Genomic DNA, 21,574 nt, shown 5'->3' with positions numbered 1-21,574 from the left:
GGTGTAGCCAGTTATCTAAGCATTCAAGGGGGCTGAGGGGAGCCGCTGGAGGGCAGGGCTGTGGGGTTGAGGCGGGAGGAGGATGTTCCCACACCTGAGGCTGCTCCCCCCTGCACACTGTACTAAATTTAAGGGGAAGCTCAATTTTCTGCTGCCGAAGGTTCTGGTACTGTCCCCATGTTGGGATTTGGGTTGTTTTTGACCATGGTAGAATTGTTCGTAGCGGAATTGTCGGTAGTCCATTTCGCTGCAAATACATTTTTACAGTGTCCAAAGAAACCAAACGCATGTCCCTCAGTTACCCACTAAACGCCCCCCCCCATCTAACCTTTCTCTGTCCGCTGCCTCTCCTGTACCCTGTGGCGTCAGTTCTGTTCCTCTGATGTGGGTCAGATTGAACGCCGCAGGGGCCTTTATTTTCATCCCCCCCACCTCCAATATTTATGAAGCGGGACCCCCCTTGAAAAAGCAATGGAATGGTATTGGCTGCTGAAATAGGTCAAATGTACTATCAATCGTTTTTTGTTTTTTTTCCAAGCAAGTTGGCGAATAGCAAAGGATGCCCACAACGATGGAGGGAAAGGAACCAAGGAGTACTCTAGTTACTACAGTGCATAACTTTCATTTTTACAAGCAACAGACATAGTTAGGATTCTACAATTGTGATTTACTGGCTTTTTCAGTCTGCATCTCCGCAGCTGCCAGAGGCACTGGTGTGATTGGCCATTCCAAAAAAAGTTACTGCGCTCAATTAGTGGTAACGTGACACACATTAGATACTGATGCTTGCGATCATGGTTATGACTTCTTTAAAACCAGACACTTCTAGGTATGTTTTCTTTTGCCCAGCAGTATTCATGTAAAACAACTGGAGTCGGTAAATGATTCTAAAGTTGGCAATGCAATCAAACAGACCACCCCCCTTTTTTATTTTTTACCAAGTTACTTCATGCTCCCTTGTGTCTAAAATCATGCTGCAACTGAGCTCTGTAATACTTCTCTGTAAAACTTGTTGTTTTGAATTTGTGCGGTTTTGCAATTCTGCCAAAAGATAGGACTCCAAAGATAATTCATACTTGGTTGAGGAGAAATTGGAGGAGGGGAAGAGGGGAAGAGGGGAAGAGGGGAAGAGGGGAAGAGGGGAAGAGGGGAAGAGGGGGAGAGGGGGAGAGGGGGAGAGGGAGAGGGATGACTGACTGACTTTAGATCACATGCTGTGCATAGGCCGACATCTAGTGGAAGCTGCAGAGTATTACAGTTTGTTTTTCGAAAATGGGTGTCGACTCGGGGCATGCCAGTAATGCTATCCCTAGTGTAATGTCCACTGTACCCATGATCCCTCGCGCGTCTAGGACCCTCGGATTGTTTTTTCTGCCATACTGGTCAGAAGCATTCCGCGGAGTTCCCTGGCTTTAGCCATACTTTTGCTAAAATATTGTTGTTTCCCCATTTCTCCACCCCAACGTCGAGTCACCGAACATCCACACTCGACGCCGGCACGGAGAAAGAATCTCCGCCGAGAGCTGCACGACGGATTTGGGCCTAGGAAGGCTTCTGGCCTCGGCCCGGGCCTAGGAAGGCCTCTGGCCTCGGCCCTGCAAGTAGGGAGAGTGGTGGGTGGACATACTCTACACTCTTTTGGTATATAGGTACATTCTTATACATTCCTACACTTATTAGCCCGCTGCCACAAGGTGCGCATGGAGGGTACCCCTTTCCAATTTTGCCCCAAGTGCAGCCGCAAGTACCCTTGGGTTGACATGCACACCACGTGCAATGTCTGCTTACCGAGAGACCACCCCGAGGCTAACTGCAGAGCGTGTAGTAGGTTCAAACCGAAAACACTCGAGGACCGTTCGATCAAGCGTTGGGCCCACCATGCCAGGCGTCAAGAGGCCATGGCAGCGGAGGGCGCCTTCAGCGATGGCAGCGACGCTGTGCTTTCGGACAGCAAGGGCAACGTGGCGTCAATTGACAGCCAAGCGCAAGTCCCCGACCTCGGAAGGTCGTCCGGCAGGGCGGGTATGGGGAAGACCCCCGGCGACACAAGCGCTACGCACAGCACTTCCACAAAACACATGAAGTCCAACCGAGACTCGACGCGCACGCCGTGTACTCGGAAAGAGGCACATAAAGAACAGTCCGATTCGGTGTCCTCTGGGCGTTCTCGATCTAGATTGCCGCATGACTCCAGGCAACCATCCACTGTTGCCAGAAGTGCCTCACTAACAGGTTCGATCGTCATCCCCAGTCTGCACTCCAGGAGTCGGCGTCAACAGGCCGCGCAACGGCTGCTCCCGAGTCCCAACCTCCACTGCACAGAGATAGGGACACTACCCCCGAACCTCGGCGCCAGGCGTCGAAGGACTCACAGGGTGAACACTATTCCACACACGGGGAAGGTGAAAAACGGAGGAAGCAGTCTCCGCCTACTTCCACACCTCAAAGACTTTCTACCCCACTTAAAAAGATGGACAAGTCTTGGTCTTTATCCCAAAGACCCCGGTTCAAACCAATAAGTCTAGTCTAGATAAGACAGGGAAAGGCCTTCAAGAAAGAATCATTCCCAGTTCGAGAGTGGTCTACTGATGACATAGACGGAGTAATGCCAAGGATGTCATCATTGGCAGATTTCTACGCCAAAAACCTGAACACTCTCTTTTACCCCAGACGGGTCAACTCCCTCAGGCTCTAAGGATCCGATACCCCCAGGTAAGAAGTCCCGGGTCGAAGCTCCTACTTCAGACCCCTTCAGTACACAGCCCTATTCTCAATATCAGGGAGATCCATCCCTTTATAAGGATGCTCGCTAATCTATGCACAGCATGTGATCTAAGCAGATTCAACAAGCCTCAGAAGAGATGCATTACTCACCATAATTGTATTTCTGATGCTTGTATCTGCTTAGATTCACATGTGACCCACCCTTCCTCCCCTCTGAGAGAAGGCGCATGGATGCTTGTAGTCTTATCTATCTGCTTGGATTATCTGTACTCGCGCTACTCCATGTAAGAAAAAATACAATCTGAACGTCCTAGACGCGTGAGGGATCATGGGTACAGTGGACGTCACACTAGGGATAGTATTACTGGCACGCCCTGTGTCGACGCCCATTTTCGAGTTTCGAAAAACAAACTGTAATACTCTGCAGCTTCCACTAGATGTCGGCCTATGCACAGCATGTGAATCCAAGCAGATACAAGCATCAGAAATACGATTACGATGAGTAATGTATTATATATATTATGAGACCAGGCACACTTAATGATGTTAAATACCTCCTAAATTCAAGTTTTAACGCAGTAACGCTATCTAGTCACCTTCATATGTTGGGAATACTATCTTAATTCAACTCTAGTACAGTGATGCTAATGGGGCACATTTTGTAGATTCAACATTAAGACAGTGGTGCGATTAGTGCACACTCGATGTTGAGAATACCTTCTAGATTCAATTTATATTATAAACCGAAGTAAAACAGTTCTTCCACTCAAGGAGCCTGCGACGCCCCCGTCGCATCAGCACTCTCCTGGGGCCTCCAGGTCCCGCAATACTTGGGGGCGAGGGGGGCCACCATTACAACAAACCTCCAGACACTGTACCAAGCCAATTATACACCTCTTTGGTCTGCAATCTAGCAGAACCTCTGCAGATGGAGCAAGCTCAAACTCTCCTGAGCGGGCAGGCTTACCGCAATCAAGATGAATATATTGCCACGTCTCCTCTTCCTTTTCCAGTCTAGCTCCCAAGCACTTTCCTGAACACATCAACAAAGACCCTACTAGCTTTCCTCTGGGACAATAGAAAACTGTGCATTGCTTACAAAACTCTGATCCTGGCAAAGGAGAAGGGTGGCTTTGCATACCCCGACATTCATGAATACTATGCAGCCACCCAGCTGTGCATTCTGTTAGACCACATTTGAGATTCTAAATGCAAACAGTGGGTAGCCCTGGAAAATGTTCTTTGCCCCAGTAACCCTGGGCAAATGGCTATGGGCCCCTCGGAACGCCATCCCACCCGGTACTGAAAGTGTTCTGGAACAGAAACCCAGGCATGATCAGAGTGACGACATGGCCATCGCTGCTTCGCTGCAAATGGACCCCCCCAATAAGAGACTCCTCTCAGAACCCCTCTGATTCCAACCACAGTATGAACAGGGCTTGAGCGGGACAATTGTGGAGAGATGGATCCTTCTTGACGAGACTAACTTGAGAGCGTACAGCAGGGCCTACGTATTAAACCCTTGCCATATGTACAGCTAAAAGGCGTCCTTCCGGACGGTAAATGGAACGGTCAGCTGCAGCGCCCCCTCATCCCATTTAAAAAAAAAAAAAAAAAAAAAAATTAGATACACACATGAGTATTAAAGGTCTTATATCAAGCATGTATAGCGCGCTAAAGGACAGGGGTCATCTTCCACCACCAAACAGTAAGACGTGATAGGACATGGAACTGGGCTGGGATAACAATTGAGCTGGCGGGGACGCTATATACAAGCAGTATGGAAATCCTCATTGCAATGCGATACAAAATGCACAACTGCAGAATCCTTACACAATGGCACTTTACCCCACAACGGTTGGCAAAAATGTACGAGGGCATCTCCCCCTACTGCTGGAGACGATGTGGTCAAATCTGCACATATTGCCACCAATGGTGGAGCTGCACACACATAGAGCGATCCTGGAAGGAGATCCTGGGGTGGATCCATGATATTGAGGGCATCCATAGAGAACTCTCTATGTAATGTGTTGTTAATTTCCACAGTATTGAAACATGTTAATTTAGCCGGTGGTATTTTACTTTGTATCCTGACGATTGATTTGATGTAGATGTGTGTGCACATACAGATCTTCAGTGCCTTGTAGTGGAGAAAGGCACTTAAAATATTAACTGAATACATCGGTCTAACTTTTCTGCTTAACGTTTTGTTGTAAATGTCATGGGGTGTTTTTATTTACATTGCATACCTTTCTAGGACTGGGGCTTCTTCGCATGATGAATATATTTTTTGAGGCGGGGGGTCGGGGGATGGGGGTTTAACATATTTTTCCAGAATTTCTCGTGAAGGTTTTGGTCCAAAAAGTGAGAAGCTAATTTTGGGTTATAAAATTCCAGTGAGTCCTTTTTATCACCTCTTCATTCTACAGCTAGTGTAAAATACGATGCTTGCAGGTTATTCTGATGATTTTTTTTTTTCATTAATTTTTTTTAGGTAGAGTGCGTAGTTTGAGTACATCTCTTTGGACCTTGACTCATTTGACTGCTCTACATCTCAGCGACAATAACCTTTCTCGAATTCCACCTGATATTTCCAAGCTTCATAATTTAGTTTACTTGGACCTCTCATCCAACAAACTCCGAAGTTTACCAGCAGAGCTAGGAAACATGGTGTCACTCAGGTGAGATACTAGCAATAATGGCATAACAATTTGGACCTAATGAGATTATGACCTGATGTTCTATGCTAATTCTAATCAAAGTGCGGTAACTTACCAATACGATGATAAATGAACCAAACTACTACGGTTAATGTTTGATTATCATGCCTACACCCTGGGAGACCCCAAGAGTAACCATGTTATTATGAGCATCCTCAATTTCTGTCTCCTATTTAGAGACCCAGCGTGTGTTGCAGTAGCTGTTACTTGCTGTACAGACTTGATCGTACTATTCTTTTTTTTTCATTGCTAAAATTTGATTGGTTTGTAGCTTCTTTTCATAGTTGTATGTGTCATGACGGAGGGCTACATACAGTGCTAGGCAATAAGGAATGGGTGATCTGTGAAGGTCTGTTGCCTATGCCAGACAAACTATCAATGTACTGTGTATTTATTTGGATGTATAAAGTGCTTTTGCAAAAATACTGTGGAGACGTAAATAAACAAAACTATTTGTCCATCATGAGTAACAATTTGCATTCAAGAAGTAAGAAGATGTGAAAGGTAGGATTGGAGTGTCTATATACATCTGTGTCTATTTGCGTGGTTGAGGAAGTCTGGGTTTGCTCCGACGTGCAGGCCAGGCTACTCAACATGCCTTTCGACGGCTCAAGGCTGTTCGGCAGTAAAGCTGAGAGCTTAGAGAAACTGCAAACCTCCAAGGCGGCAGCTAAGTCACTTAGTACCTCTATACGACAGCCTCAAAAACCTTATTGAGGCTAATGTTCCTGGAGGGGTTGTTCTTTTGGGTACTAATCCTCGTTTGGTAGAGGAAGAGGACAGGCTGCTCAGAAAGGTAAAAGAAATTTCCCTTGTAGTGGACGAGGAAGAGGTGTGAAATCAGCCTCAGCAGCGGCATCTTTGCCCTCAGCTGCTCCTGCAGCTGCCTCCAAATCTGAGACCTTCGCACACAAGACCCTGGTGGGAGGCAGAATCGGGGAAAGCCTTGTCTCCCGAGATGAGAGCTCCCCACATTTTGCAGATGGTAACAAAGTCCCAAAATGCCCAGCTTCTGCCAGCCTTCGATTTTTCTGAGGTTGGTCGGCCTCATGGCATCCTGCATTTGTCTGGTGCCAGAGGCCCGATTGTGAATGAGATCCCTTCAATGGGCCCTCAGGACTTAGTGGTCCCAATTCTCGGGGAATATGTTGGATCTTCTGCAAGTTCCAAACACAGTTGCCCAGGACCTTCTATGGTGGGCTTGCAGCAACAATATTCTCAGGGAGAATCTTTTTGGCACCCATGGCCAGAGATGACGAGTAGTGACAGACTCCTTACTCGCGGGGTGGGGAGCCCAGACCAACGATCTGACAATCAGCGGTTGTTGGTCTCCATCGGAGTCCAAACTACAAGTCAACCTTTTGGATCTGAGGGCGATCAGACTAGCGCTGAAGGCCTTTTTGGCATCCGTACTGGGAAGGAATGTCCTGATAATGATGGACAACACAGTTGTCATGTACTACTTCAAGAGAGGAGGCGTAGGGTACTACCACTGTGCAGAGGCAATGCAGCTCTGGTTTTGGGCAATACAAGATGGAATCTTTCAGTCAACAGTTCACCTAGCCGGAGAGCAGACCACAGCGGCGGACGCTCTGAGCAGGCAGAGCACAGTATCCGAGTGGTAACTAGCTCAGGAAGTCCTTCAAGAGATCTTCACCCTTTGGGGAACCCCCTCAGGTGGATCTGTTTGTGACCTCGGTCAACCGAAAGTGCGATCAGTACTGCTCCAGGGGAATTTCCCCTAAGAAGAGCTCTAGGAGACACGTTTGTAGTGGACTGGGAATTTCCACTTGTGTACGCGTTTCCCCCAGTCCCTGTGATTCCTCACGTAATCAGGAGGTTGAGAAAGTTCAGGAAACTCATGATCCTAATTGCCCCAGATTGGGCCAGGATGATGTGGTACCCGGACCTTCTGGACATGTCTATGTCCATCTGCCCTCCAGTACGTCTTCCACCAACAGAGGATCTTCTCTCGCAAGAGGAAGGTTGAGTTCTCCATCCAGAGGTCAAGACACTCAACCTTCACGCATGGTTTCTGAGAGGTTGAGATATAAGGATTGGCACCTCCTAAGGACAGAATGGAGATTTTGCTTTCAGCCAGAAGGCCAGCAACTAAATCTCTGTACCGTTGTCGTTGGAATAAAGTCAGTAACTGGTACAGAGAAGAAGACTCTTTTCAATGTGGCCCTCCTATAGTTCTATCTTTTCTATTACATCTGGCCAAGCTGGGGCTCCAGATTGGGACAATAAAGGGATATTTGGCAGCGCTTTCCATATTCAAGCGCTCCTTGGAAGAGGTTTCCTATTTTAAGATTCCTTTGATTATTCAGTTTTTGAAGGGGCTCACAAATTTGTACCCCCAATACCTTTTCATGTCCCTACTTGGGATTTGAACCTTTTGTTGAAATTCCTAATATGCCTTTTTGAGCCTCTACATTCCTGTCCTTTAAGGCTTTAAACACTCAAAACTGTCCTTCTTGTGGCCTTAACATCAGCCCGCAGGGTTATTGAATTGCAGGCTCTCTCATGCAAACCTCCATATACTCCCTTTTACAAGGATAAGGTGCTGCTTAGTTAAACCTTCTTTTTTGCCAAAAGTAGTTTCTGACTTTAATTTGTCACAAAAAAATCACACTTCAACCTTCTATCCTCATTTGGGCAAAGAGCAGAGGTTATACAGATTTTATATATCAAGAATGACAAAATTGCACCAGGATGACCAACTTTTGTGGGTTACACCGGCCATAAACTGGGACTAGCAGTGACAAAACAAACTATATCCCGCTGGATTAGTTTGGTTATAGTAGAGTGCTACAGATTAGCTGGGAAAGACCCACCAGAAGGGCTTTGTGCCCATTCCAGAATGGGCATAGCTACTCCTGCGGCTCTGAAGAGGGGAGTCCCTGTAATTGATATTTTTTCAGCTGCAACTTGGGCAACAATGCACACCTTTGTTACGCATTACTGCTTAGATGCCTCTTCTTCCCAGGAAGGTCTGTTTGCAAAAGCTGTACTTAATTCCGTACATGATGAAAAATAATTAGTACTCCCACCTCCAAATGTACTACTGCTATGGGAGTCCATCATAGATGAGGAATACATGGGAGGACACAATCCATTCGAAGAACAAGTTACTTACCAACTGTAACGTTCTTTTGACTATGTTCCTCCCACGTATTCCTCATCGCCCCTCCCATCCTACCCTGTACAACAGTTTACGTTATTTACACTTCTCGTTCACGAATAGCTTGCAGTCTGAGGCACGCCTGGGTGTTCCTGGAATCATAACATGAAAAAACAGAGCTGAAGCCAACGGGCATGACAGGAGCCACAGTCACAGTCCCAAGCACCAATGGCATACCCGGTGAGGGTCGGTGATAGACATTTTGGAACCAGTCAACACACTTTTTAAACCCTGTTTTAGGAGTGGAAGGGGGCGAAGAAGAAATTTTCTCTGAGGAAAATATGAAGCGCACCGTTAACTCTATTGCAAAGCTATCGTAAAAACAGAACTGAAGCATATGGGCGCGGCACAAGCTACTTATACGACTGGTGACGTTGACACGCTACGGAGACCGTATCAACGCCACGACCTCGTGCACAGCACCCTCTGCCGAAATGTATATATTTTTTTTTTTCAGAAGCAGGGCAGCTGGTGAGATACAAATATCCTAGATAAGGAATACGTGGGAGGAACATCAGTCGAAAGAACGTTAGTTGTTAAGTAACTTGTTCATCTCTGTCCGTGAGATTAAAAAAAGCAGTATTTCCGCTTATTTTCGTAGGATCATGCCGGATCAGCAGGAGTCACGTCCTCCTCTATGGCCTCTTGGCCACGCCCCTCAGAATGGTCATCTTTATAACATTTATCCACCCAAGCCATGAGATTGCTAAAGGACCCCAGTTTCCCAGTTGGCTCTTAATCTCTTTCAATACAGGGGAATATTTCGATTCATATAAACCTTCTAAATCCAGAGTTATTACGACTCCCAACCGCTTAATGAGCCCCTGTGCCCATTCAAATTTTGTGTGTGAGCAGGGGGCAAAGATGCATTTAATATTTCTGATTTGGCTAAATAGATTTTTAGACCTGCCACCAAACCATACTGCTCCAATTCCCTTCTTATTCCCCCATATAGATGTGGCCGGTTCCGAAACTGCCAACCTGTCATCAGCGTATGGTATTATTTTATGTTCTGTCCCCCGTTCCCCAAGCCCACCCCCCCACCCCCCCACCCCCCCAACCCCCCCCCCACCCCCCCCCCACACCCACACACACACACACACGCACACGCACACGCACACACACTATCCTGCGTTTGTCAGACTTTTGCAAGAAAAGGCTTGATAGCTATAGCATACAGCAATGGTGACATGGGGGCAACCCTGTTTTGTGCCTTGCTGCAGGGAAATAGGGGGAACGTTGTCTCTTTATTAATAAATGGGCCATCGGAAGATTATATTTTACTTTGATTTTTGCTATAAACTGCAGACCAAATCCCATCTGGGCCATGCCCTGAAAAAGGAACGACCACTCTACCCGGTCGAAAGCCTTTTCCGCATCCAGTGATAGGAGCGCAGGGATCTGTTTAATTGCCGCTTTTTGTAACACATGACATAAACGATGTACATTATCATGTCTGTCATTTCTTTTATAAACCCAGGCTGGTCCGGGCAGATGGAGGGATGCAAGCTTTCTGTCCTATGTGCAAGAACCTTTGAATATATTTTGGCATCAAGATTAATTAAAACTATATGTCGATATGACCCACATCTCCCGGGATTCTTACTTGGTTTTGGGAAAAAGTAATCTTTGCTTCCTCCATAGAGGAGTAAACGCACCCAGAGCTCAAGAATGAATTAGAGATATGTTAACCTTGGGGCTAATACTTTGCTGAACATTTTATAGAAGGTGCATTATACCCATCAGGTCCCGGGGATTTATTAAGGGATAGTGATTTAATTACATTCATTCTCCAGCATGGGGTCTGGCATGGATTCACATGCTCATGAATATTCCCAGTCGTCAGGCTGGGAATCCTTGGTAAAGAAAAAATCAGTTTCAGTTTCGTTTCTGAACGGTCTTCCTACCAGTAACCAATCACTGGTGTCTGGGTCATACTGCCCCCAGGCAACGACTGCCCTCTACCTAAGCCCCTCTGGCAGCCATCTTCAGATTTTTACCGCACGTTCAAGTATTGGGAGTCCTCGTGCTTTAGCTCTTGAGTTTTTACTGCGTTTAGCGTTTTTTCGAATTTTTCTCTTATATTTTCGGTCAATCGAGCCTCAAGCTCCACTGATTCTACTTCCGATCAATGGGGACCCATTTTCGGAACTTTCGTCTCCCCTCAAGGGCATCTTTTCGTCGAGTTTCACTTCTCGGAGGATTCCAGAAGATCTTTGAGGCCTACCCCGCATGGTCATGGCCCAGGACAAATGATGCCTGTTGGACCCAAGCTGTTCAGGAGCTGCCCTGGATGCGGGCTACAGAATGTCTTTGAGGATGAGCGCACTCAGTGCCTCTACTGCCTTCACAACGACAAATCGCACGTGGAGAAGGACAGCGTTTTGTAAGAACGTGTCCGAACGGACAATGAGGGATCGTCTTACTCGACTCGCCAACTGGCTGGAGGGGAAGAGCCCAGCAGCAGGTGAGAAGAGGAAGAAGTCCGAGCGGTCTTCTACCTTTTGAGGGCGCTCTGGGGACAGGGGCCCAACAAAAGGCAAAGCACTGCGAGTCCGCGGGCACCGGGAGCGTCGATCAGTTGGGCTCCTCTGCTGCCAGGCAGTGCGCATTATCACCGACGCCATCAACCACGAGCTAGCGCTCTGGCTCGGGGAAGAGGAAACCGGAGAACCCGGGTAAACTTCGGGAGAAGTCCCGGTCGATTCCCGACGGAGACAGCCGAGGGGGAGCTAGGTGGTGACCCTCCCCCAAAGGTGAAGGCCTCATGTGCGCCCAAAGTCGCGGATTCACCCGGTTAAGGACTCAATCAAGTGTGTCGTGGCGGCCCTGGCGAAGCCTGCGGAGGCTATCCCAGTGGAGAAGACCTCTAGGCCTAGAGTTTCCTTGCCATCGGGGAGGGAATCCCCTTTCAGCCTATCGATAAGACCCCTGTGAAACTCCGGGCGGAGAAAGAGGGGGGGGGTAGCCATTATGGACACAGATAGCACCTCTGAGGATGAGCTGGCTGGCGTTGCAAAGATCCTGGACAAGAAGTTTGAGGAGGTCCGGTCCTACTGGAGGGATCGCGACGAGGCGGACGAAGAAAGTGACGGCGGTGCCACGAGGAACCGCGGGCTGTGGAGGAGACAGAGGATCCTACTCCCCAACCATTGCCACCAATGCCTATGTCACAAAACAACTCTGGAGCGATCTTGATGGCTATTCAGGCCTTGTGTACGGAGATAACGAGGTTGGCTTACCCCCAGCGGAGCCTGGACCCGTCGGGAAGCCCACTGAACAAGTGGAGGAGAACTCATTCCCCTCCTCCTTTCCAGCCTTTTGCAGCCTTCACCTCCTTCCCCTCCTCCGAGGGATGAGACTGGAACGGAGACGACGGGGACGGATGACGGCGGTGGTGACGACGGAATGGACCTTGCATCACCACCCGCTCGGGCCTCCCCTCCCAACGAAATTGGCTCCTTCCATGCCAGGATCGCCAGGGCATCAGAGCTCTTCCAGCTCTGCCCTGAGGAGCAGAAGGAAGGTTTCCTCTACCAACGGCGGGAGGCCAAGAGGAAGACTGTCCTCTCAGTCCTGTTACTGGACGACATCTGGGATGAGGTGCTGGTGCTCCTGAAGAACCCGTCCACGGCTCCTGCTAAGACAGACAGGTACGAGAAGAAGTACCGGGTCCCGGACTCTGCCCCCATGTGCCTCAGAGCACAGCCGTGCCCGGATTCAGTCATCTCTGTAGCGGCCAAGAAGAAAGCGGCGGGGGCAACGGCTTCAACTTCACCACCGGAGGGCGAGGGAAAGAAACTGAACACCATGGGACGGTGGGGTCATCTCGGCGACTACTTTTAAAGCGGCCAACGCCTTCGCGATTGTGGCACGATACGACAGGGAGCTGTGGTTTAAGATCGCTCCCCTGCTGGACTTCCTCCCGGATAACAAGAGGGCTGTGGCCCTGGAAATCCTACCGGAAGGCAGGTGGCTTCGGACCACGCCATTACGGTGGCCACGGACCACGCTGACACCGGCTTTCGCCAGATGATCAACAGTTTTTGCCTTCACTGGCGCAGCTGGCTGAAGGCCACCGACTTCCGTTAGGACGTGCAGACCAGGGTTCTGGACATGCCCTTCTACTGGAACAACCTGTTCGGCAAGACAGTGGACGAGTCACTGCAGGCCTTCAAGGCGGACACTGAGACGGCTCGGGCTTTGGGTGTTCTTCATCAATGACGGCCGTCAAGCGGCCCGTTCCTCGTCGCGTGAAGCTGACAGAGGACGCAGCAAGACAGGAGGATCTCTTGGTCATCGCCAAGGCGACAAGATCGCGGCCAAGCAGGACTGAATCGGCTGTGGCATCGGGCCCCCACCCAAGCACCCCTGTGGGAGGCCGCCTGGTGAAATTCGTCAGCGTGTGGGAGTCCATCTCCAATGTCCGTTGGGTGCTAGATGCCCTAGCCCGCGGGCATACCCTTGAATTTAGAAACGGAGAAGGTGTCCCGGTATACCACCCGTGACCAGGAAGGAAAACCACGTCCCACAACTACTTCTGGAGGTACGAGCGATGCTAAGGAAGGGAGTCATAGGACTAGTTCCAAAAAGGCTCCATAATGTACTCTCAGTAATTCCTCATCCGGAAGAAGACAGGACTTCGTCGTCCAAGTACATCAAGTCTCAGGAATTCCGGATGGTCACCCTCCAGCACATGCCGGGACAGCTGGAGGGAGGCGATTTCCTATCGTCGCTGGACTTGGAGGATGCCTACTTCCACATCCCCATTCTAAAGGGACATCGCAAATTCCTACGATTCGTGGTCCAGTGGCGGCACTACCAGTTCAAAGTCCTTCCCTTCGGATTGAAGTCGGCGCCCAGGGTATTCACCAAGTGCCTGGCACCAGTGGCAGCGCAGCTGCGCCTGCAGGGGATTCATGTCTACCCCTACCTGGACGACTGGCTCATCCGAGCAAAGTCAAGAGAACTCGCCGTTGATCACGCAGCAAAGACCGTCCAACTGCTCACGAATCTGGGATTCTTGATCAACTTCGCAAAATCCCACTTGGTACCGTCGCAAGTCGCCCTGGTCCTGGGAGCCAGACTCGACACATTGGCGCGATTGGCTTCCTCCTCGTCGGAGGAAAGGACGAAGGCCATCCTGGGCAAGGTACAACGGCTGCTGACCATGGAGGTGGCCAGGGTGAGGTCCATCAAGTCCCTACTCAGCATGTCATCGTGCATCTATCTCGTGCGCCTATGCAGGCTGCGGATGCGACCACTGCAGGATTTCCTCGATGCCCGTTGGATGCAAGCGGCGGGCAGTTTCAAGGACAGGATCTCACTCAACGAGACTTTCCGCCAAGCGATGCGTGCGGGTGCCCCACCATCGGATCTAGCGGCGGGCATGGACTTCCAGACCCCGGCACATCAGGAAACCGTGACAACTGATGCCTCCCTGGAGGGATGGGGAGCGCACACCGGAGATCTCCACGCAAGAAGCTTTGGCTCCCGGCGGAGAGGTCTCTGCACATCAATGTCCTGGAGCTCCGAGCTGCGTTCTGGGCCCTCGGGTCGTTCCTTCCGTTCCTCAAGGGCAAGGTGATGAGGATCTACACCGACAACACCACCACGATATTCTACATCCGGAAGCAGGGGGGGGTACCAGATCCCCAGCCCGATCCAAGGAAACGCAGGATCTGTGGCATTGGGCTGTCGCCCAAGGGTTGTTTCTTGTACTCTTCCATCTGGCAGGAATAAGGAACACCATCGCCGACTCACTCAGCAGGGAGCTGCGCTTGTCCCACGAGAGAGAGCTGCGGCAGGATCAAGCGGATCTCCTATTCTGAGGAATGGGGCAATCCCCAGATCGACCTATTTGCGACGAACGCCAAGTGCCGGAGGTTCGCCAGCATGTTTCCCCAGCCGGGGAGCATGGGTGACAACTTCTCATTCCCCTGGGATGGCCTAGTCCTGTATGCATTGCTGTTGCTGCTGCGACTCATCAGTCAACTCAAGATGGTCCCGGTGCAGGATGATCCTTGTTGCACTAGCGTGGCCGAGGCAGATTTGGTTCCCGGACCTTCTGGACATGTTAGCGTTCCCCCCCCACCCCCAGTTAAACTGCTGACAGACGTGGATCTTCTCGCCAGGGAAGGAGGCGCCATCCTCCAACGACCCGGGGGTCGCTGAAACTGCATGCCTGGCTCCTGCAGCACTAGAGTTCGGAGGGTACGATATCCCGGAGGACTGTAAGGAGGTGCTTGCAGAGGCCAGGGCGTCCTCGACTCTCGTGCTATGGACACAAATGGAAGAGGTTCTCTGTCTGGTGCTGTGCACAGAAGATTAACCCTCTGCGGATTATGGCCCCTCAAGTGCTGCCGTACTTGCTATCGCTGGCCAAGGCGGGGCTGGCGCATGCCTCCATCAAGATCCATCTGGCGGCTATCTCCCGCTACGCCAGAACTCCGGGGCGCTCGTCGATATGGTCCCATCGCCTGGTGAAGTTCATGAAAGGACTGTTCTGATCGTTCCTGCCGGTGAAGGCCCTGGCCCTGGCCCCGGCGTGGGAGCTTAACGTGGTGCTAACCAGGCTCATGGGGCCACCATTCGAGCCTCTGCATTCGGCACCGTGCAAGTTCCTGTCGTGGAAGACAGCGTTTCTTGTGGCCATCGCCTCCGCACGACGAGTGGGAGAGATCCAGGCCCTCTCCTGTAAACCTCCATACCGGACATTCCACGAGACGAGGGTGGTGCTGAGGACTCACCCCTCCTTCATGCTCAAGGAGCCTTCAGACTTCCATCTCAACGACCCATTGGTGTTACCGGTTTTCTTCCCGTCGCCTTCATCACCGGCTGAGAGACTTTGCACTCGCTGGATGTGGCTAGAGTGCTGAAGTTCTACGTGGACTGCACGGATAGCCTTCGGAAGACATCACAACTGTTTGTGAACTTTGGATTTGTGAACCAAGGGAAGGCCCTCTCGAAGGCTTCCATTTCCAGATGGATCTCCGGCTGCATCGGCACTGTCACCGGTTGGCAAACTGACCGCTGCAAGGCCGTCCGAGAGCCCAGTTGACCAGAGCGATCGCTGCTACCACGGCGTTCCTGTCTGGTGTGCCCCTCCTGGACATCTGCAGGGCTGCTACGTGGATGTCGACGCACACCTTCACGAGATTCTACTGCGTCGACTGGGATTCCAGGGAGGATTCCAAGGTCAGCCAGACAGCGCTGCGCAACCCGTTTGCCTGAAGGTGGGCCTGGTGAGGAGGTAATAGTTGCTTAATGTTGAGTTGATAAAATGCTTAATATTGAGTCTTGCCACCTCCCGTGGTTGTGCATGTGTACTGCTATGTAGTTTTGTATTCATGAGCATGTGAATCCATGCCAGACCCCATTATGGAGAAGGAACAAGTTACTTACCTGTAACTGTTCTCCAGCATGGGTCTGGCATGGATACACATGCGAACCCTCCCTCCTATCCCTCTGCGGCTCTTCACTTGGTCCTACTGCCTCTTTACGTGCTACCAAATCTGAAGATGGCTGCCAGAGGAGGGGCTTCGGTAGAGGGCAGTCATTGGCTGGGGGCAGTATAACCCAGAGACCAGTGATTGGTTACTAGTAGAAAGACAGTTCAGAAACGCAACTGAAACAGATTTATTTTTTTTATTTTTCTTTACCGAGGATTCCCAGCCTGAGGGGGATTATTCATGATCATTTGAATCCATGCCAGACCCATGCTGGAGAACAGTTACAGGTAAGTAACTTGTTCCTAACTTAAGTTGTAATATTTTTTTCCCCCAGAACATTCTGCTCTAACTGCGAAATCTGAGAAAGCTTCACTGTCTGCAAACAGAATCTTCATCTGGATCCCCGGTATGATGAAGATGCGAATAGAATGAGTGAAATTGTGATAGTATCTGAAGTTTCGGTGGCGCTACCCCAGTCTGGTAATAGTATCGATAAGATGGTCTATGAGGCGATCTTCATATATTGTCTCGCCAGCAGTCTATCCCCCTTATTGACTTTGACATAGTATGACTGGCACATGATATAGCAGAGATTTCTCTGCCTTTTTAGTTAGAAACATTTAATTTGGCTCTTGAAAGTTTATGCTTTTAAAATTACGAGATCTTTGAGTTTCCATTTCCCGCATTACATGTTGCGATTCGGCTTCCAGTGTTTCGACGAGAGCTGTTCTCTGTTGCAGTTTATTTGCTGCCTCAGCGATAAGAGCGCCACGGATTGATGCCTTAAATGCATCCCACACCACATTAGTAGAAACATTGGGTGACATATTGATATAAAAAACATTCCACTATCATTGCTTCGATATTCCCCCTAACCACCATGTCCTGAACTACTACTGTGTCGGATATCGCCATGTCCATACTCTTAGGGTCTTCTCTGCTATATGTAACAGTATTTCATGTTCGTTGTCCCGCCTATTTGAGTTTTGGAGACCCACACATAATGCGGTTAAACAAACAATAGACGTGTGAATAAAATGTATAACCCTTCGTTTCACCATTTAGGGCCAGCCATGCATCTACTAAGGCGAGATGAGCACATTTCTGTTTTAAAAGGTTCGAGGGTGCAGAATGGCCCGAGGAGTTAACTGCGCTCCGATCCCGCAAGGGGTCCCAAGTTCTGTTGAGATCTCCTAGTAGTACAATATCCCCCTTACTAAACATTTCAACCATAGTAATAATGATTTCAAGAAGTTCTCTTGGCCCGTGTTAGGGGCATATATCGATGCCACAGTGACTTTCCTAAAGCCTATTTCCAGATTAGCAAATGCAGATTCTCCCTCTTTATGGATATCCGTTTTCAATACTTTAATCTGGGGACCAGATTTCAAGGCCAATAACACGACCGCTACTTTTACCCTTGCGTTTAACTGTATCACCAGTATGTACCGATGAAGACGCAGTTTGTGCTTATCCGGGAAACAAATATCCGTTTCTTGGAGCACCACCAAATCTGGTTGGTGATGCCCCAAAAGAGCATCAAGCTTCCTACGCTTCGCCAGCGTGTTCAAACCCCTAATGTTCAATGTAAAGCATTTAAATGGACCCACTTGACTACCAAGATTTTTATTGGCTTATATACTGCATATTCAAACATAATCTAATTTCATATCTGATATGTGGATACCATGCAGGCCCGCCCTACTAGCCCCTCTTCTCCAACGTCTCCCCACCCCTAACCCCAACTTGACACAAACAAACCCTTCCCAAAGTCTCCTGGTGTGAGCAACATTTTCTAAAAATCCAGAGCGCCCAGTCCCAGCCTTGTACCCACTAATCCCCCAGGGCAATGTGCGGGGTATCCTAGTACCCCCATCTGTACTTTGACAGACCATTCCAAAATGAACTAAAACATCTCACCCTCCATATTCAAATGATGTAGAGGCCAAAAAAAGATACTCTTGCTCTTGTTGTCCCTTAATCAGTTTCTTGGAGTTGGGTCTCTCAAGGAAGCCTTTCAATCCTCCTTTTGCTGTTGCTGCTTCCTTGCTCGATGCGGCACCACCGACCAATCCCATCCTTTTGATTGCTGGGATGTGCGACCAAGATCCAAAGTTATTGCGCCTTCCCATTAATCTTCAATGTGGAGCACTGCATTTCTGCTTTGTGAGACTTGTCCCTGCGTTGCATGCCCTCAATAGAAAAAAGGATTCAAAATGGGAATGTCCATCTGTACTTGATCCACGCTCCCGTAGTGCTCTAACCACTGGCTGCATTTTGCTCCTTTTCCATAGAGTAAATTGGGACAAATCTTGAAAAAGCTGAATTTCCGTCCCATTATAAGTGATAGGGCTGTTCTCAAAATCTTTTCTTTGAGGTGCATGCAGCCAGAACATCACGTGGGTGATCCCCTGGGTCACTCCTTTTCGGGCCAGTCCTATGCAGTAGATCAATGGATACTTGCAGATTTTCTTCACCCGGGAGCAAGTCCGCAAAAATCTGGGTTGCATCTTTTAGCTGAGTCTAGGACCGTTTCCGGTAGATTCTCACCCTTCTATTTGAACAATGGGACCTATTCTCCAAATCTTCATATTGCAGTTCGAGATTTCGTGTTGCCCTGGTGAGTTCCTCTAATGCTATGTCCCTCTGTTTACTATCTTGTGACAGGACTTGTATTGCCAGTTCGTTAGCATCAACCCGCTCGCCAAGGGTGGCAATCTTTACCGAAGTCTGACATTGATTGCTTTATTTCCATCGAAAAAGATGTGACCTGAGCTTGAAAGGTGGCTGAGAACTTTTCATGGAACGCTTGAAAGCTTGCAGTGAAATCCTCTTTAGGCGCCACCATTGCCTTTTCCGGGGAGTCGATATTTTGAAGCAAGATGGGGTTGCCCCTCTGAACCTATAGGGGCAGTTTCCAAGCCTTTTGCTCCCAAGAGCCTTGGCAGCGTGTTTTTTTTACCTTGAGGACTCCTTGGAGAGCGGTGATGGATGGGTTTTTTCTTTCCCATCGACATAAGACGGAAATTACCAACCTAGATGAGTCTGCAGGGGTTGCAAATGTTACTACGTCTGTGCTCAGATGTGCAGTGTTGATATCCTCTCCACCTTTGCAGTTCGTACTGTGCTGCCATACGACCATGTGTTACACTGAAGGCTTATGACAGCGAGTACTGCTCACCCCACTGAACTGGTCTCAAACTGTATAGTCCACCAGGTTGGGTGTATGATGATACTATTATGATTCCCACCCAAAAGTGGTAATCCCTTGTTGACGTGCCCACGAATATGTCACTGCTGTACCACTGTCCACTGCTAAGTTTCATACGCAGTTACTAGCATACTGGGGAAGCAGCAAATTGACCATACTGCCACTCACATTATTATTTGAAACGTTTTACCATAGAAGTATACTGTTGAATACAAAAATTGGCTCTGAGGCTTAATAGTATTGCTGTCCTTTGTGTATCTTAAATCCCCACCTGACTATGGTATTTTGGGGATGGCACCCAAGCATGCGCCAAACACGGTACTATGTATTGCCTGAATTCCCAGCAGGTCTATCACAATGTTGACCCTGCCTGCACAGGGTTGTATAGTCGGGAAAGCGTTTAATGTCCCTTTGCTTCTATGCGGGGCAGCGCTAAAAGTATAGATCAATGCAACACCCTTACCAGAATCTCCTGCCACTGTTGATGCCGGAAATGCAGCCTGTCACTTTGCTTTCCTTATGTAATAAGTGCTTACTTCGTCTTCAAGCCTGTCCATTGGGTCCCATCTTCCCTGATCAAGGTGAGTAAAGGCAGATATGCCAGAAGGAAACGCCCAGATGGTAGAACGTAGCACTATGGTCCCCCGCTGTGTTGCAGCTCACAAGCTGTCCCTGATCCGTTTGATGCTCAGCATCCTGCTTTACCTTTCACCTCCTTCGCTGTTACTGTGATTTCGATCTGCGTGGCAAATAGCTTGCCTGCTGATGGACAGCACTAATTGTCCATGTCCAAATGAGAGCCCAGGCCACGTATACATGGCAGGCGATGAGGCTCCTTGTTGAGGCCTGCTCCGAGCTTGCAGCCACAGGCACCAGTGTTGTCCTATGCAACTTGAAGTGAGTGCAGTCCCCACTGCCGCTTGCCAAAGCTACTTATTACACCTTCTCCCGGAGAGGCAAACAGATCTGAAGTCCAACCGGGACCCCTGCAGTTAAGTGGAGATGTTTTGACAGTGCTCCTTTGCAGGTGCGGTATGCAGAAGGCCAGCGCTTGTAAAATTACTTGTATTTCCCAGTGGAACTTTCTGTAGACACTGCGTTTTGCCCATATATTCTTTAGATTTAGTACCGCATTCCGGAGCCAAGAAATATATACTTTAATCTTGCTTTGTGGTAGTTACCGGCCTCTCCCGAAAGCGGAGGAGAGATGTGAAAACACATCTTTAGGCTGTGGCGGCCATCTTGGAATCCCTTCTTTAGCTCAGCTTTTGACCAAGTAAACTGTACAACGCTTTGGGGAAAAAGAAAAAATGGGGATGCCCAGGTTGGCTGTTGAAATTGTGGTGGTCTTACATACCGATACTACGGCTCAGATTCGTCTCGACAACTGTGGGAATCTGTTGATCACTGCTTATCAATAAGGGTGTAAAGCAGGGGTGCATGCTGGCGGCCTTGTTTAGTATCTATATCTCGGACTTGCAAGCCCGTTTGGAAAATAAATTGCAAACTGCCCACCCAAGATAGGGAACACTATGATGCATGCAATGCTCTAAACAGAGAAATTGGTGGTTTTTGACCACTTGCTAAGTGGCATGAAAGCAGTACTAGATGAACTAGGCTGGTACGCCAGGGAGCATGATTTATCGGTGAACCTGGGTAAAACTTATGTTCGTGTCACGAAAAAGGTTAATAGACAGATTTAACACGTGTGGGGAACATTGAACATACTAACACTTACAAATACTTGGGCCTAGAAATGTCATGCAATGGTGACTATGCCATTGTCGGGTCCAAATATAGAAGAGCAAAGCAAATTAACCATCTGCACGTGAAGGATCATGCAGGCTTTTCTTTGAGGGGTGTGCCTACCCTATACAAACAGTGGTTTTGTCCCTCTATTTTGTATGCGCTTGAGGCACGAACCCACAGGGATGTAAAATGGTGGATTCAGCTGAACAGTATTTCTGGCATTATGTTTGCGGTTTACCTCGGAATACGCTGATTAAGTATATTCGCCTGGAGATGAGCCAAAAGCTGAGCGACTCAAGCGGAAGGCTGAACTATTCCTCTGGGCATTCATGTCTCCTTTATGCCCCCTATTGATGATACTTGGTGAGCAATACGTTAAAAGCGAGAACAAAACTAGGGTTGACACTTTTGTGGTGCTAGTCAAAGACCTGTGTTCCTTGATAAATTGGCACCCTGACCTTAAAAGATGTTCAAATGTTTTCATTGTTTAAGGGGCCATGGGGCGCAGAGTATTCAATTGGGACTTGTTAAATAA

At 48.9% G+C, this 21,574-nt stretch overlaps 1 protein-coding gene across 1 annotated transcript in view; it reads left to right on the top strand.

Moving 5' to 3' along the window:
* Nucleotides 1-21,574, top strand: part of CNOT6L (CCR4-NOT transcription complex subunit 6 like) — a 601,922-nt gene that overhangs the window by 173,992 nt on the left and 406,356 nt on the right. The window contains exon 3 of the mRNA XM_069626338.1: nucleotides 5,219-5,405. Within this exon, the coding sequence (XP_069482439.1) occupies nucleotides 5,219-5,405 (187 nt within the window). The remainder of the gene's footprint in view (nucleotides 1-5,218; nucleotides 5,406-21,574) is intronic.

The sequence above is a fragment of the Ambystoma mexicanum genome, chromosome 6p (genome assembly GCF_040938575.1).
Source record: "Ambystoma mexicanum isolate Mex_15411 chromosome 6p, UKY_AmexF1_1, whole genome shotgun sequence".
In the NCBI taxonomy this organism is placed as follows: domain Eukaryota; kingdom Metazoa; phylum Chordata; class Amphibia; order Caudata; family Ambystomatidae; genus Ambystoma; species Ambystoma mexicanum.
Note: the sequence above shows the minus strand (reverse complement) of the source record. Positions and strands in the feature narration are given on the sequence as shown.